Source organism: Amblyomma mixtum, chromosome 4 (assembly GCF_055824585.1).
Source record: "Amblyomma mixtum isolate Tamu chromosome 4, ASM5582458v1, whole genome shotgun sequence".
In the NCBI taxonomy this organism is placed as follows: domain Eukaryota; kingdom Metazoa; phylum Arthropoda; class Arachnida; order Ixodida; family Ixodidae; genus Amblyomma; species Amblyomma mixtum.
The window spans coordinates 70604825-70617043 of NC_143015.1; the positions used below are offsets into that span (position 1 = coordinate 70604825).

Genomic DNA, 12219 nt, shown 5'->3' on the forward strand with positions numbered 1-12219 from the left:
TTTGCTCCACCGTGAGCAGCTTCGGCACGAATTTCGCCGCAACTCTCTCTATGGCCAAATCTTCGGTGATAATGGAATCTGCGGAGCAATTGCTCATGTCTACCTCTTCCTCAATTTATCGGATAGTCACGCGACGGTCCCGCATCACCATAGCGTTCAGTTCGGCAATGACCTGGTCATTTTGGCATTTTGATGGACGATTGGAGCGTGGCTCGTTCTCCACCGATGTGCGGCCATCTTTAAATCAATTGTACCACTGCTTAATCTGTGTGCTGCTCATAGCATCGTCACCGAAAGCCGTCTGAATATTTCGAGTGGTTTCCACTTGGCTGTCGCCCAGTTTATGGCAAAATTTGATGCAGTAGCGCTGCTCCTTCACTCCGCCATTTTCCTTGCAATAAACAACCGACGAGAGCCCTGCGCACTGCCTCACTCAAATGCTGCGTCCCAGCGACTGACGCTATCGGCAGGCGGGAAAAAATTCGTGCATGCGCATGAAGGTTCAAGGTCGCCTGATGCAAGCGCGCTTGTTTCATATCCATCAGGTGTTCGCAAAAAAAAAAGTAGGATACTTTTCTAACAGACCTCGTATAAGGGGCAGTCACAAAATTCATTTCCTGCAGTCGCAAACACATCCACCGATGACGTAGATTGCCCAAAGAACTTCCGACGGCAAACTTTGGATATTCATATTCAGCAAAGCGTTACTTCGCTCGATGATAGTGACATGTGCTGTGACACCTGTCACTACCATAGCATGTCAGAGCGCCTTGCTGAACCTTGGTTCATACGCACATTAAAATTCATTTCCTTACGTTAAAGACCAGAAGTATGGTAGTCGCTCTGAAGGGAATTTTCAACAGCCAACAATGTAATGGTCCAAATGCACAAACATTGTACTTCATCTGGTTTTCTCAACATACGAATGTGAAACCCCCTTATACCGATGCACTGCTCTTATCCTTTTATCTCCCAAAACGTGTCTCGTTGTAATGTAAAAATACCGGACAAACATTAACCCAGTGTAGTAGCAACTCCTGAACTTACTCATGGTAAGAAGCAGGAGTGAATTACTTCTTGGTTGGAGCAGTTGTAAAGTGCTCACGAACAGCACAAAATCGTGATAATCTCTCGAGGCAATTGATCACCTCTTGCTTCCTCATTGAATTCGTAAATTACGTGCTTACAAAGCACAGGAGCAAGTCTGGCAAAAGGCATGCATTGATGGCGCTGTTGCCGATTCTGTGGAGTTTGCTACGCAAAAATGGAACGGTCAGGCACGGCGAAAGAAAATAACTGATTCAAAATGAAATACCTCTCAAGGGAAACTCCAGAGGGTTTCTTTGTTTGTTCCATGTAGTTCACTGTCTACGTCTAACAAACTTTTTCGCAAAATTCAATCCACAGTGCCTTTAATAAAAACAACAAAACAGAGCAAACCGAGTTCGAATCTCTGCCACGTGTACGGAACACGACAAAAACATTCCTAAAAAATATGTGTGGCCTTCGATCTTTCGCATGTTGGAGCCCGCAAGCGATGGCTCTGTTCTATAAATGGCGCTAGAAATGTTGTAATTTTCCGAATCCAAAACGAATTCTTGATCAGCAAGCGGAGACTAGCTATTAACTTATTTTTAACTAGCTATTAACGCTAACTCATTAGCATGACCGCAAAAAACAGTGTTGTTAGAATTCGCAACAACTGAATACAGAAGCGCAGTCAATTTTATGATTGATTGAAGCAGAAATAAAACCCGAGCGGCTGAAAACTTATGCAAAGATGATCACTGTCGAGAACAGAACCCACATTAACAATTTTCTCGAGATATGTCAACTTGGAAAACTAAAGGAGTGGCTGCCACTTCCACTTCAGAGAACCTTCAATGCAGCCAAGCGACGCATCTTAAATTTGTTCCATTACAGGGAATGGCTCAAGCATCAAGCGACTGGCTGAAGCAGTACGGTGACGTTGTTGGGTAAGTTGATCGAAGACGCCTCGCGTTACTCTCATCGTCTCACCTTCCTTAAGACCTCAAAAATACCAGCAGCTATTTTAGAGCCCGCTGATTCTCCTGGCTTCAAAACAACAAGAACCGATTTTTCTAAAGCTTCGACAATTTCCATGTCGTCGACAATAACCAACGTCAGAAAATTTTTCCTCGCCTTTCCTTGTCCTCATAATGCTTCAAAAACGGTTGCGGACAGACTAGCGTACTCTCCGCGGTGACACAGTGGCTAGGCCTCTCGGCTACCGAGCCGGAGTACCCGGGACCGATCCAGGCCGCAGGAGCCGCGTTTCGATGGAGGCGAAACGCAAGAGGCGCCCGTGTGCTGTGCGGTGTCAGGGCACGTTAATGATCCCCAGGTGGTCGAAATTTTCCTAAGCCTTCCACTACGGCACCTCGTTCTCTCCCTTTCTTTCCGTTTAGCCCGCTCTTCATCCTAATTACTTCGCCTTTCATTTGCTTATAACCAATTTTATTTTTAGCGTCCAGACTAAACTGGTGATCAGAAACTGACTGCACTTGTTCGCCCGACCAAAAATAAGGAACGCCTTACAAATGGTAAAACGCTTTTTGCAAAGTTAGAAAAAAATGTGGTAACTGTTATATATGATCAAGTAACGGATTTTCCCAAGAAGGAGAACTCGGGAGCGTTATCACTGCATCTGCGCACAATATCGCACGACGAGGTCAATGTCAAGCGATATGTAGTCTAGAAAAACAAATACAAAATTTCTGATTTTCTCCGCGGGGTCAAAACTCACCCATACTTGCATTTCTGCCTTCGCGAACAGCACAAAAGTGGACACTAAAGACCTTGCTCAATCGCTGACTTAACGTACTGCGCGACATTTTTTTTTTGTGCTCTAAGTGTCTGCGGCCTCGGCCTTGAGTTGTGTCCTGAACTGAAGCCTCTGCAATGAACTGCTGCACAGATAGAAAGGTTCCGAGGTGGGCCTAATCTGATGGAATACATAGGAAGGTATAGCAACGTATAGGCTGTTCAGACTGTTTCCTTTGTGTTTATATAACCCCCATGAACCCGCAAGTTGACGCATTCATTCGGGCGAGTGGTTGGGCTGAAAATCTGCTCAGCGTATGGTATCTTGTCTAGCCGCTGGAGAGGGTGAAGACATTTAAGCTCGCCCAGTTGCTCCAGCACAGACTCAATCTGAGAAGAGAGTTTGAATTTTAACTAACCCAGATTTCGTTGCATGCTATGCCACCTACGACACCTAAGCGTCTTGGCCCGTAAGGATAAGGCGCGGCTCAAAAATCGGCCTAAACCCAACGAAGGTCAGGGATGGAAAAGGCAGTGTGAAGGACCTGGGAGCGACGAGTATGTCTCTGCAGCGTCATTTTGGAGATTTGCGACCTGTACAGCTGTACAACCTTAACGACCTGTACAGAAGTGCTCGGGTTGTTAGTGACAAAAATTCACGGTTTCCCGTAGAAATTATCAGAAATGAACTTACGGAACAGCAAACTTTGAAATCAATTTACGTAGGTACGAAATATTGCATGGCTTCCAAGCTTGGTTGAAGATTGAAGTACAAAAGAACGAGGGGAAAACTTACAGTATAGATTTCGAAACCTCCAGAGATACCCCGTACCATGACATTTCATTTGATTCTTTTAAAAGCTTCTCATGCAGTGAAACAATATATTGTGTATATTTTATGCTCCTAATTTCTTTATTCTTCAATCCAGTAGGTAGTTAGTAGTGATGGTTTGGTTTGGTTGATGGGGTTTAATGTCCAAAAACGACTCAGGTCCTGAGGGGCGCCGTAGTGAAGGGCTCCAGTAATTTCGACCACTTGGGGTTATTTAACGTGCACTGACATCGCACAGTACACGGGCCTCTACAATATCGCCTGCATCGAAATGCAACCGCCGCGGTCAGAAACAGACTCGCCTCTTTCGGTTCTGCAGCCGAGCACCATAACCACTGAGCTACCGCGGCGGCTGTAGTTAGCAAATAATAGTATACATCTTTCTTTTTCATAATGTGGTACGTCATATCGACTGGTTAGCCTCACTATTTTAAGTGGTGTAGAAATTTCAATCTAGCTGCTGCCCTGATTGACGGATTGTGGCTGTGTTTCCCGTTCCTTCTCTCTTCCCTCTTTAATTCCCCTCATTCCCTTCCCCTGTGCAGGGTAGCCAACCGGAATACCTTTCTGATTAACATCCCTGCCTTTCCCCCCTCTCTGTATCTATCTGTCTATCTATCAATCTAGCTGCAAGTAACTAGCTACATTCACTTTGTATCAGAAGTTTAAAATCCATGTCGCATTGCATGTTTTTCAGTTACTACAACGGCATCATGCCTGGCATTGTGCTTCGAGACCCCGAATTGATGAAGCGGATCTTCATCAACGACTTTCAGTACTTCACCGGGCGACAGGTGAACCCCTACTTCTAAATGCTTAAGGCTGAAGCCCTTCTAGCTCGATAAATGGAGAATAATACATTGCTCTAATGCGTTGTCTCGACCATTACCAAAGTATTCAATGGAAGGGATAGAACATTGCACAAAAAGTCGATTAAACCTCTTTGCTATTGCATCAAGGAAGCACGAAATAGAAAAAAATATTCATTTTAGCCAGAAGTCGGAAGCCTTTTTCTTCCGAATGGAGTTTTTCATTTCAGGTGAGAGAAAGCACCAATAAAAAAAAGAACAGAGCGCACGAGTGCAAATTTTCTGCATCAGAAATATTCAGTGCACTGCTAAATTTTCGCAATCCGTAGCGACACCACTGGAACACTAAACAATGCTTGTGGCAAACTTAAATGGCTCAAGCCGTTTGTTTTTATCAATCAAGAAGGAATAAGTAAACATAGTAACTGTTGTTCAACTGTTTAGGGGAATATCCCCGAGTGGGAATCCCCCACTGAGCGGAGAGCCCAGACAAGTACCCAATTGATGGTTTAGCGGTTCCTCTCTATCTAGAGAGGGGCAGAAGGGGCAGATCAGAGTGGGCAGGGACCAGCGATGGAGGGACCTAGGAAACCCTGAGCAGAAAAGTCTCCGCAAGATCCCATTCGCCTTTTTTGCAACATAACCGCCTCATGACAGCTAGGGCCCCCGGTAAGGTTAGACACACGTGGTGGAAGTAGGACACAAAAAGCCAGGACCCCCCCTACATCTCTAACATTGCTTTGCTGACATTTTTATTAATCATTAGCGTCCGTCTCATTGAGAGGTATTGCCAGATTTGATAAAGGTAGTTAGTTCAGAGGGCCCACACTGCGCGGAGGAGAAATGGCGTATCTATAGGTCACACCTCACCAGCTCTGTCCATGGTACTGGCGACGCGACGAAGCGCCCGAAACCATTAAGTGAGGTCTGTACACGGGATTTGGCAGAGTGCAGCTATCCCATGCCTGATAGTTACCTGTGCTGCTAGCATCAACAATAGACACGTCCCTGTGACAAAGGAGCATGTCGATACCTCTACGCCATGCATTAAGGGCAGTGGAGCGCACAAGGCCGAGGTGCCGAGCTCACTTGTGTGCCGTGCTAGCAAATTTGAACACCGCCTAATGAGTCTATTGGCCTGTAGGGGGAGGTGGGGTCTAATGGTTGTACCGAAGGGTTAACGCTACCATGGAAGTTCAGTGGGCGGTTGTCAAGCAGTTAACGTCAGCCTAAGTAGACATGAAATGACAAGAAGGGAAAAGCAATTCACGATGCCTGAAGTAAAGATAGAAAATAGGTACAGGCGCCCTATACCTGTTATATCGCGAAACAGCCTTGTGACACCAATTTCGTTCCCAAATGCCATTGATTATAGATCATGACTGTTGTGTCCAAGAACCTTCCCGTGAACGAAGTACGGCTAACAAGACTGTCCGGTGATGATTGGCGCCACCTGAAAAACATCGTTCTCCCCGCCTTCAAGACGAGCAATATCAAAAAGGTAAGTGCAATGCCAAGTTGCTGCTCGAGAGCAAAAAAAGTGTGTAATGTACATGTGGCAGTAGAAAAGCTGAACGAACTGCGCTGCGAAAGGACATCACATGGCAGAGTAGCTCGATCTGACTTCTCAATACTGAGTTGGCAGATACGCGATAGGAATATCGTGTGTTTCACCTAAGATCTTGTGCAATTTTTTTTACATGCTTTTTAAGTGATTTTGTCGACATAGAATTGTCAGCGGTGCAACGCGTCGAATTCCTGGTAAGATGTGCTAACTATAAGGCTGGTTATCTAATATTGGCTAAGCGTTTTACAATTACTGTTAGTTTCCTCATTTATTGAGAGGCACGTAGCCCACCGTAAGTATAATATTGACATCAGTTTTCAGAATTTCGAAAACCCATTACCCTCAGCGCCTTGGTCTAAGAAATTTTGGCCATATTAGCCAATTGTGTTCAATGAAGGGGTTGCTTTGTCTGCAAGCTTTTCGAAGGCGCATTTATTTTGGCGCGATGTAGGCAAAATTAGTTGGGTTACAGTAACGGGAGTAACTACGTTCTCGAAATTTTTAAAACCGATATAAATATTACTTATATTACTATGGGCTACACGCTTCTCAATAATTAAGGTGACTAAGCGTAATATGTAAAAAGGTAACTATTTATTTTTTGTTAACCAGAATACTCGTTAGAATGTCTTAGCTGTATTATGATGAGCTATATTGCTGATAATGCTATGCCAAGTCAAGCGTTCTTCTTACTCAAAAGGCGTATTTGAAAAGTTGCTCAAAATTTTTTGTGTGAATCGACCGGTATAGTTTCAAAACAAATGCCGCGTTCAATTAGTCCCAAACGATGTGTGTTGCCAACAACTGCCGGGAGAAACCGGGAGTGTACACTGCATGATACTGAACTGGGAATCAGTCTGGCCTCTGCTAAGCTGTCACTGGATCTTTCTTGCACTTGCGTGCAACCCAGAGACTGCGCAGCCTTTCTTTGTACTGTTCCTAGGGTGTCAGGTAGACTAGAACATTGTCTTGATACTGTGGCAAACCTCGTACGAGTGATCGCGGAATCGCTAACTATTTCATCTGGTGCCACCGCATAGCTAGATTACAAATTCATTTAATTTGCATTTTGCGTCCTATTAGGGTGTAGCACGCCCACAAAGGGTGCAGTTTACCTTCCGTTAGCACCGGTTCCTTTTTAAAGGTGTTTACGCGCTCACCTGGACTATGGCTTGCTTTCTTGAGCACCACAGCATAGGCACAAACGCAATTTTCTTGTTGCGATTGCGCCTAAGTTTTTCTGCTTCTGAAGTAAGGTAGCAAGATGCAATGCCTTAGAGGCCCTTGCATATATAACCTGAACGCATTTGCTTATGTGCAGGATACCACAGGGCACCGATATTGGCCTAAATGACGAGCCAGTGGGCGGAGCATGCGACCTTTCTTTAAATATCAAAATCGATCAAACTATTTTCGAAGTGTGGCATTCAGTGCGACTTGCATATGTGTATGCTCGTCTGCAACAAAATTCCGCAGCTAGAAATCCTCGATGATGTACTGCCCAAATTCGCACCCTATGTGAGCTTAGAACTTCTACACTTGAGAAACGAGTGCTCCATACCTAAGCGGTGCAAAATGTAGATTGAAATTATTCCTAGAATATTTTAACGCAGTAAAAACGCGACCAAATACAAGGGAGGCGGGGCTGCCTCCGGACAATGGCTCTTAATTTCGCTTCTGAATGACGAATAACGCGAATAATTGTAGTCTGTGTCTTTACATTAAACTACACGCCGTGCTTGCTAGTAAAACTTCTTAAAGCCCCTTGCTGTCTCAACCTTCTACGGCGTCAAACTTTCCGTCAAAAGAAGTACACTACGTGGAGACACGAGAAATAGCACTCTAATGCCACTACTAAATCATCGGCGTCCATCAGAGAAACCATCACATCAAATTGGATTCCTTGTTCCAGGCCTTCCCCCTAGTGCGAGAATGTGCCGAGGAGTGCTTCCGAGCGTTCGACTCCAAGCTGGACGGCTCGGACGGTTGCGTCGAGGTGTTCGGGCCCTTCTGCAACATGGCCGCCGACTTCGGGCTGCAGTTCTTTGCCGGAGCCCGCACGGATGTGCAGCGCAACGACGCGGCGGCCGTGGCCCTGTCCGAGTCTGCGCGCCAGAGCGTGGGCCAGTTTGGTGGCGCCGTGCTCTTCTTGCTCAGTGAGTGTGCGCGGTGGTGGTGAACGAGTTCACACGGAGTACGCATGAAGCTCTTTGAAATAATTTCCGAAATGGGGGTCGAAATCGCCCAAATGGTTGCCAAAATGGGTTGGAGTGCAGCATGGAGCGCAAGACGCCGAGTGTTGATCGGACCCTAGCCGTAGCAGGTTGTGCTTTTCTTTAGCAGTTTCTTTAAACTGCTTTGTAGACGAAAACTGGTTCTTGTCTTTTTCTTACGTGAAATGTTCTCACGCTGGTCTAGGAGCCCCAGACGTTTTATTTTTTGTATTCGCCGTTTTCACTGCTGTGAGATCGGTAATACTATGGTATATGGAGCAACGGAAGCTCTGCTACTAGGGGTTTCTCCATGTTAAGTGTCCTGAAGCCGACTAAAATTCACCTTGGTGGCTCAAAACTTGCCCCAGAACTAAGGAATTTATTCGCCTCAAGCTAGAATTATCACGTCGGCTGTCGCTATCCTCTTAGAAGCAAAAATTGAACGGTTGAGTGGAATTGTGTACGATGGGACAATCGCGCAAGCTTCATGTATTTATTTCGCAGGCATGTCGCTTTCATGGTGCTCACCGCTATTGCCGTCAGTCAGTTTTCCTTTTTAATTTATATAACCTATCTACTCCCAAGGACAAAGGTATAGAGGGAATACAAGGGGGGGTACTGCGCACAAAAAGACAAGGACAAGAAGATAACACAACAAGCGCAGACTCGCGACTAACTTTATTTGAAAACACGACACTCCTTTTATAGTTTCAAAACTGTCACATCACACACATGATGAAACCAAAAACCTGTCTTCATTGTGATACAGTTTGATAGAAGGGTCACTTACGCAATCTTTATCCTTCTGTTTGATGCAAAACGCCTCCGCCAACTCACGCGCCACCTGGTCACGGCTCCTCCTCAAAACTTTTGTATCTGTCAGCAAAGGCAGGCTAGGGTTATTGCGCGTAGCATCCGGGCATGCGACACAATGCAGGGGTAAATTCGACCCTGTCCCTGATTTCATGGAAAGCTGGTGTTCTCTTAAGCGCTCATTCAGACATCGGCCTGTCTGACCGATGTATACCCTGCCACAGGTGAGGGGAATCTGGTAAACGACACCAGTCTGGCACCTGACAAAACGAGTGGCATGACGCTTCTCGCAGTCCGCTCTCCTCTTCCCTCTGGACATGACCTGAGGGCACAATGAGGCCAACTTGCATGGGGCGGTAAAAACTACCGGCACGCCGTACCGTTTCGCCACGTTCTTCAAGTTGTGGGAAATTCTGTGAATATACGGTAGAACCGCTGGCCTCATTTCCTTAGAACGGCCACTATCCCGGCACGTCTTATTTTTCAGTTTGCGCAGAAGCTTCTCTGCCATTGCAACAATGATTGAAGCAGGAAAACCTGCCTTCGTCATCCTAATTACCTGATTATTGAGGCTCTCGTGCACCAGGTGAGCGCAAGACTTAGACAAGGCGCCCTGCAGGCAATAGGTTCCGATAGCCCGTTTAACATTCTTGGAATGTGCTGACCTGAACGGCAACAGGTCTTTCCGTGCACGTGGTAAGTACACCCAGCAAACGTGATCTGGTGTTAAAGTCAGGTTAATATCTAAAAACTGTAGCTTGTCATGTTCCGGTAACTCGTGAGTAAAGGTTAGACCCTTCCCATGTCGTCTGAAAATCGATAACAATTCTTCCACAATCACAGTGTGCGTCGCGCCAGGTCGATCTTTAAGAAACACTAAATAGTCATCAACATACCTAAATATTTTCAGAGTAGTCTCATCGTCAAAAAAACGCACCAGATCACGGTCAATGCTGGACAAGAAGATGTCAGCTAGTACAGGTGCCACACAGGAACCAATGCAAATTCCTTTGCGCTGAACAAGGACCTGATCGTTAAAAGATACAAAGGTAGAACCAAGATAAAACTCAAGTAAAGACATAAAATTGTTCAGCGTTATACCGCAGGCATTCTGAAAAGCTATTACACCCCTATCTTCAATACAAGACCTGACAGCGCAAAACAGGGCATCGTGGGGTATTGAAAAGAACAGGTTTTCAACGTCAATTGAAAAGGCGTAGCCTACAGGCGGAGCATCCTGTAGGTAGGCGACAATATCATCCGAGTTCCTAGTTAAGAATGGGTCTTCCACTACCACCAATTTCAGACACTTTTGAATAAACAGACTTACTTCACGCTGCCAAGTACCTTTTTCACTTACTATGCACCTAAAGGGCTTGTCAACCTTATGTGTTTTTACAGTGAAAAACAGTTCTAAGCTATCGCGCTTGGAGTTAATAACTGCTCTCGACAATTTATCTAAAGCAAGGTCCTTGCACAGCACAGAAGCTTGGGTCTTTACCTTTGACGGTTTCACCTTCTTCCGAACAAAGTTCTTCTCGACTGCTTGAGCAGCTTTTTCACCAAACATCCCCGAAGGCAGGACGACGAAGCCTCCCTCTTTATCAGCTTGCAGAAGGGCCAAGCCGTTGTCTTTGAAGAAAGAGACAACTTCTTTTACTGATGTCTTGAGGCGTGAAGTGCTCCATTAGCGCCATTGTAGCTGCGACCTGTCGCACAAGGTTTTTAGGTTTCTGTCTGAAGAGAGGCCTGGTGCCTTCGGAATTCATCGCTCTGTTCGGGTACATGGTGCCGTCTGCGGGACATGTTAGACGCGTGTGCAAAATTCTAAGATCTGAACTTTGGCGTCAGATCAGACTCCTATACGACTGGTTGCGTCTGCTCGCGTTCCGGACAAACCCCGAATGGGTAGGAGAAGTAAGGCTACGGGCCTTACGACGTCAGACAGCCCAGGCAGTGGATTTCTGGTGGAAATGTCTCCTACTACGTCTTCCCAAAGATAGGCCAAGATCCAAGGATAACGGTGGTTCCGTGTCAGTACTGGGCGATGCCGAGTTACCGAGTGGAATTGTTGAGGTGCTGAAGAAAGGACCGAAGTTTAGCACTGAGCCTAGTGTGCCTGCGCACGAGCTTCTTTCATTGAACCGGCAGCTGGCGCGGAAGGCATCTGATGAGGACCAGGAGCGGTGCCTACTAGATGGTGTTGACAGCCTTCTACGGACTGCTGCTAAGCCTCGGAGGTCTGCGAGTGGGAGCACTTCACGCCTCAAGACATCAGTAAAAGAAGTTGTCTCTTTCTTCAAAGACAACGGCTTGGCCCTTCTGCAAGCTGATAAAGAGGGAGGCTTCGTCGTCCTGCCTTCGGGGATGTTTGGTGAAAAAGCTGCTCAAGCAGTCGAGAAGAACTTTGTTCGGAAGAAGGTGAAACCGTCAAAGGTAAAGACCCAAGCTTCTGTGCTGTGCAAGGACCTTGCTTTAGATAAATTGTCGAGAGCAGTTATTAACTCCAAGCGCGATAGCTTAGAACTGTTTTTCACTGTAAAAACACATAAGGTTGACAAGCCCTTTAGGTGCATAGTAAGTGAAAAAGGTAGTTGGCAGCGTGAAGTAAGTGTGTTTATTCAAAAGTGTCTGAAATTGGTGGTAGTGGAAGACCCATTCTTAACTAGGAACTCGGATGATATTGTCGCCTACCTACAGGATGCTCCGCCTGTAGGCTACGCCTTTTCAATTGACGTTGAAAACCTGTTCTTTTCAATACCCCACGATGCCCTGTTTTGCGCTGTCAGGTCTTGTATTGAAGATAGGGGTGTAATAGCTTTTCAGAATGCCTGCGGTATAACGCTGAACAATTTTATGTCTTTACTTGAGTTTTATCTTGGTTCTACCTTTGTATCTTTTAACGATCAGTTCCTTGTTCAGCGCAAAGGAATTTGCATTGGTTCCTGTGTGGCACCTGTACTAGCTGACATCTTCTTGTCCAGCATTGACCGTGATCTGGTGCGTTTTTTTGACGATGAGACTACTCTGAAAATATTTAGGTATGTTGATGACTATTTAGTGTTTCTTAAAGATCGACCTGGGCGACGCACACTGTGATTGTGGAAGAATTGTTATCGATTTTCAGACGACATGGGAAGGGTCTAACTTTTACTCACGAGTTACCGGAACATGACAAGCTACAGTTTTTAGATATTAACC

The 12219-nt window shown here is 45.7% G+C and overlaps 1 protein-coding gene across 1 annotated transcript in view; it reads left to right on the top strand.

Annotated features, from left to right (window-relative positions):
* The window catches only part of LOC149346878 (cytochrome P450 3A56-like), a 48974-nt gene that overhangs the window by 12471 nt on the left and 24284 nt on the right, over positions 1 to 12219 (top strand). The window contains exons 3-6 of the mRNA XM_089585463.1: positions 1924 to 1976; positions 4314 to 4410; positions 5801 to 5926; positions 7905 to 8148. Coding sequence (XP_089441589.1) covers positions 1924 to 1976; positions 4314 to 4410; positions 5801 to 5926; positions 7905 to 8148 — 520 coding nt within the window. The remainder of the gene's footprint in view (positions 1 to 1923; positions 1977 to 4313; positions 4411 to 5800; positions 5927 to 7904; positions 8149 to 12219) is intronic.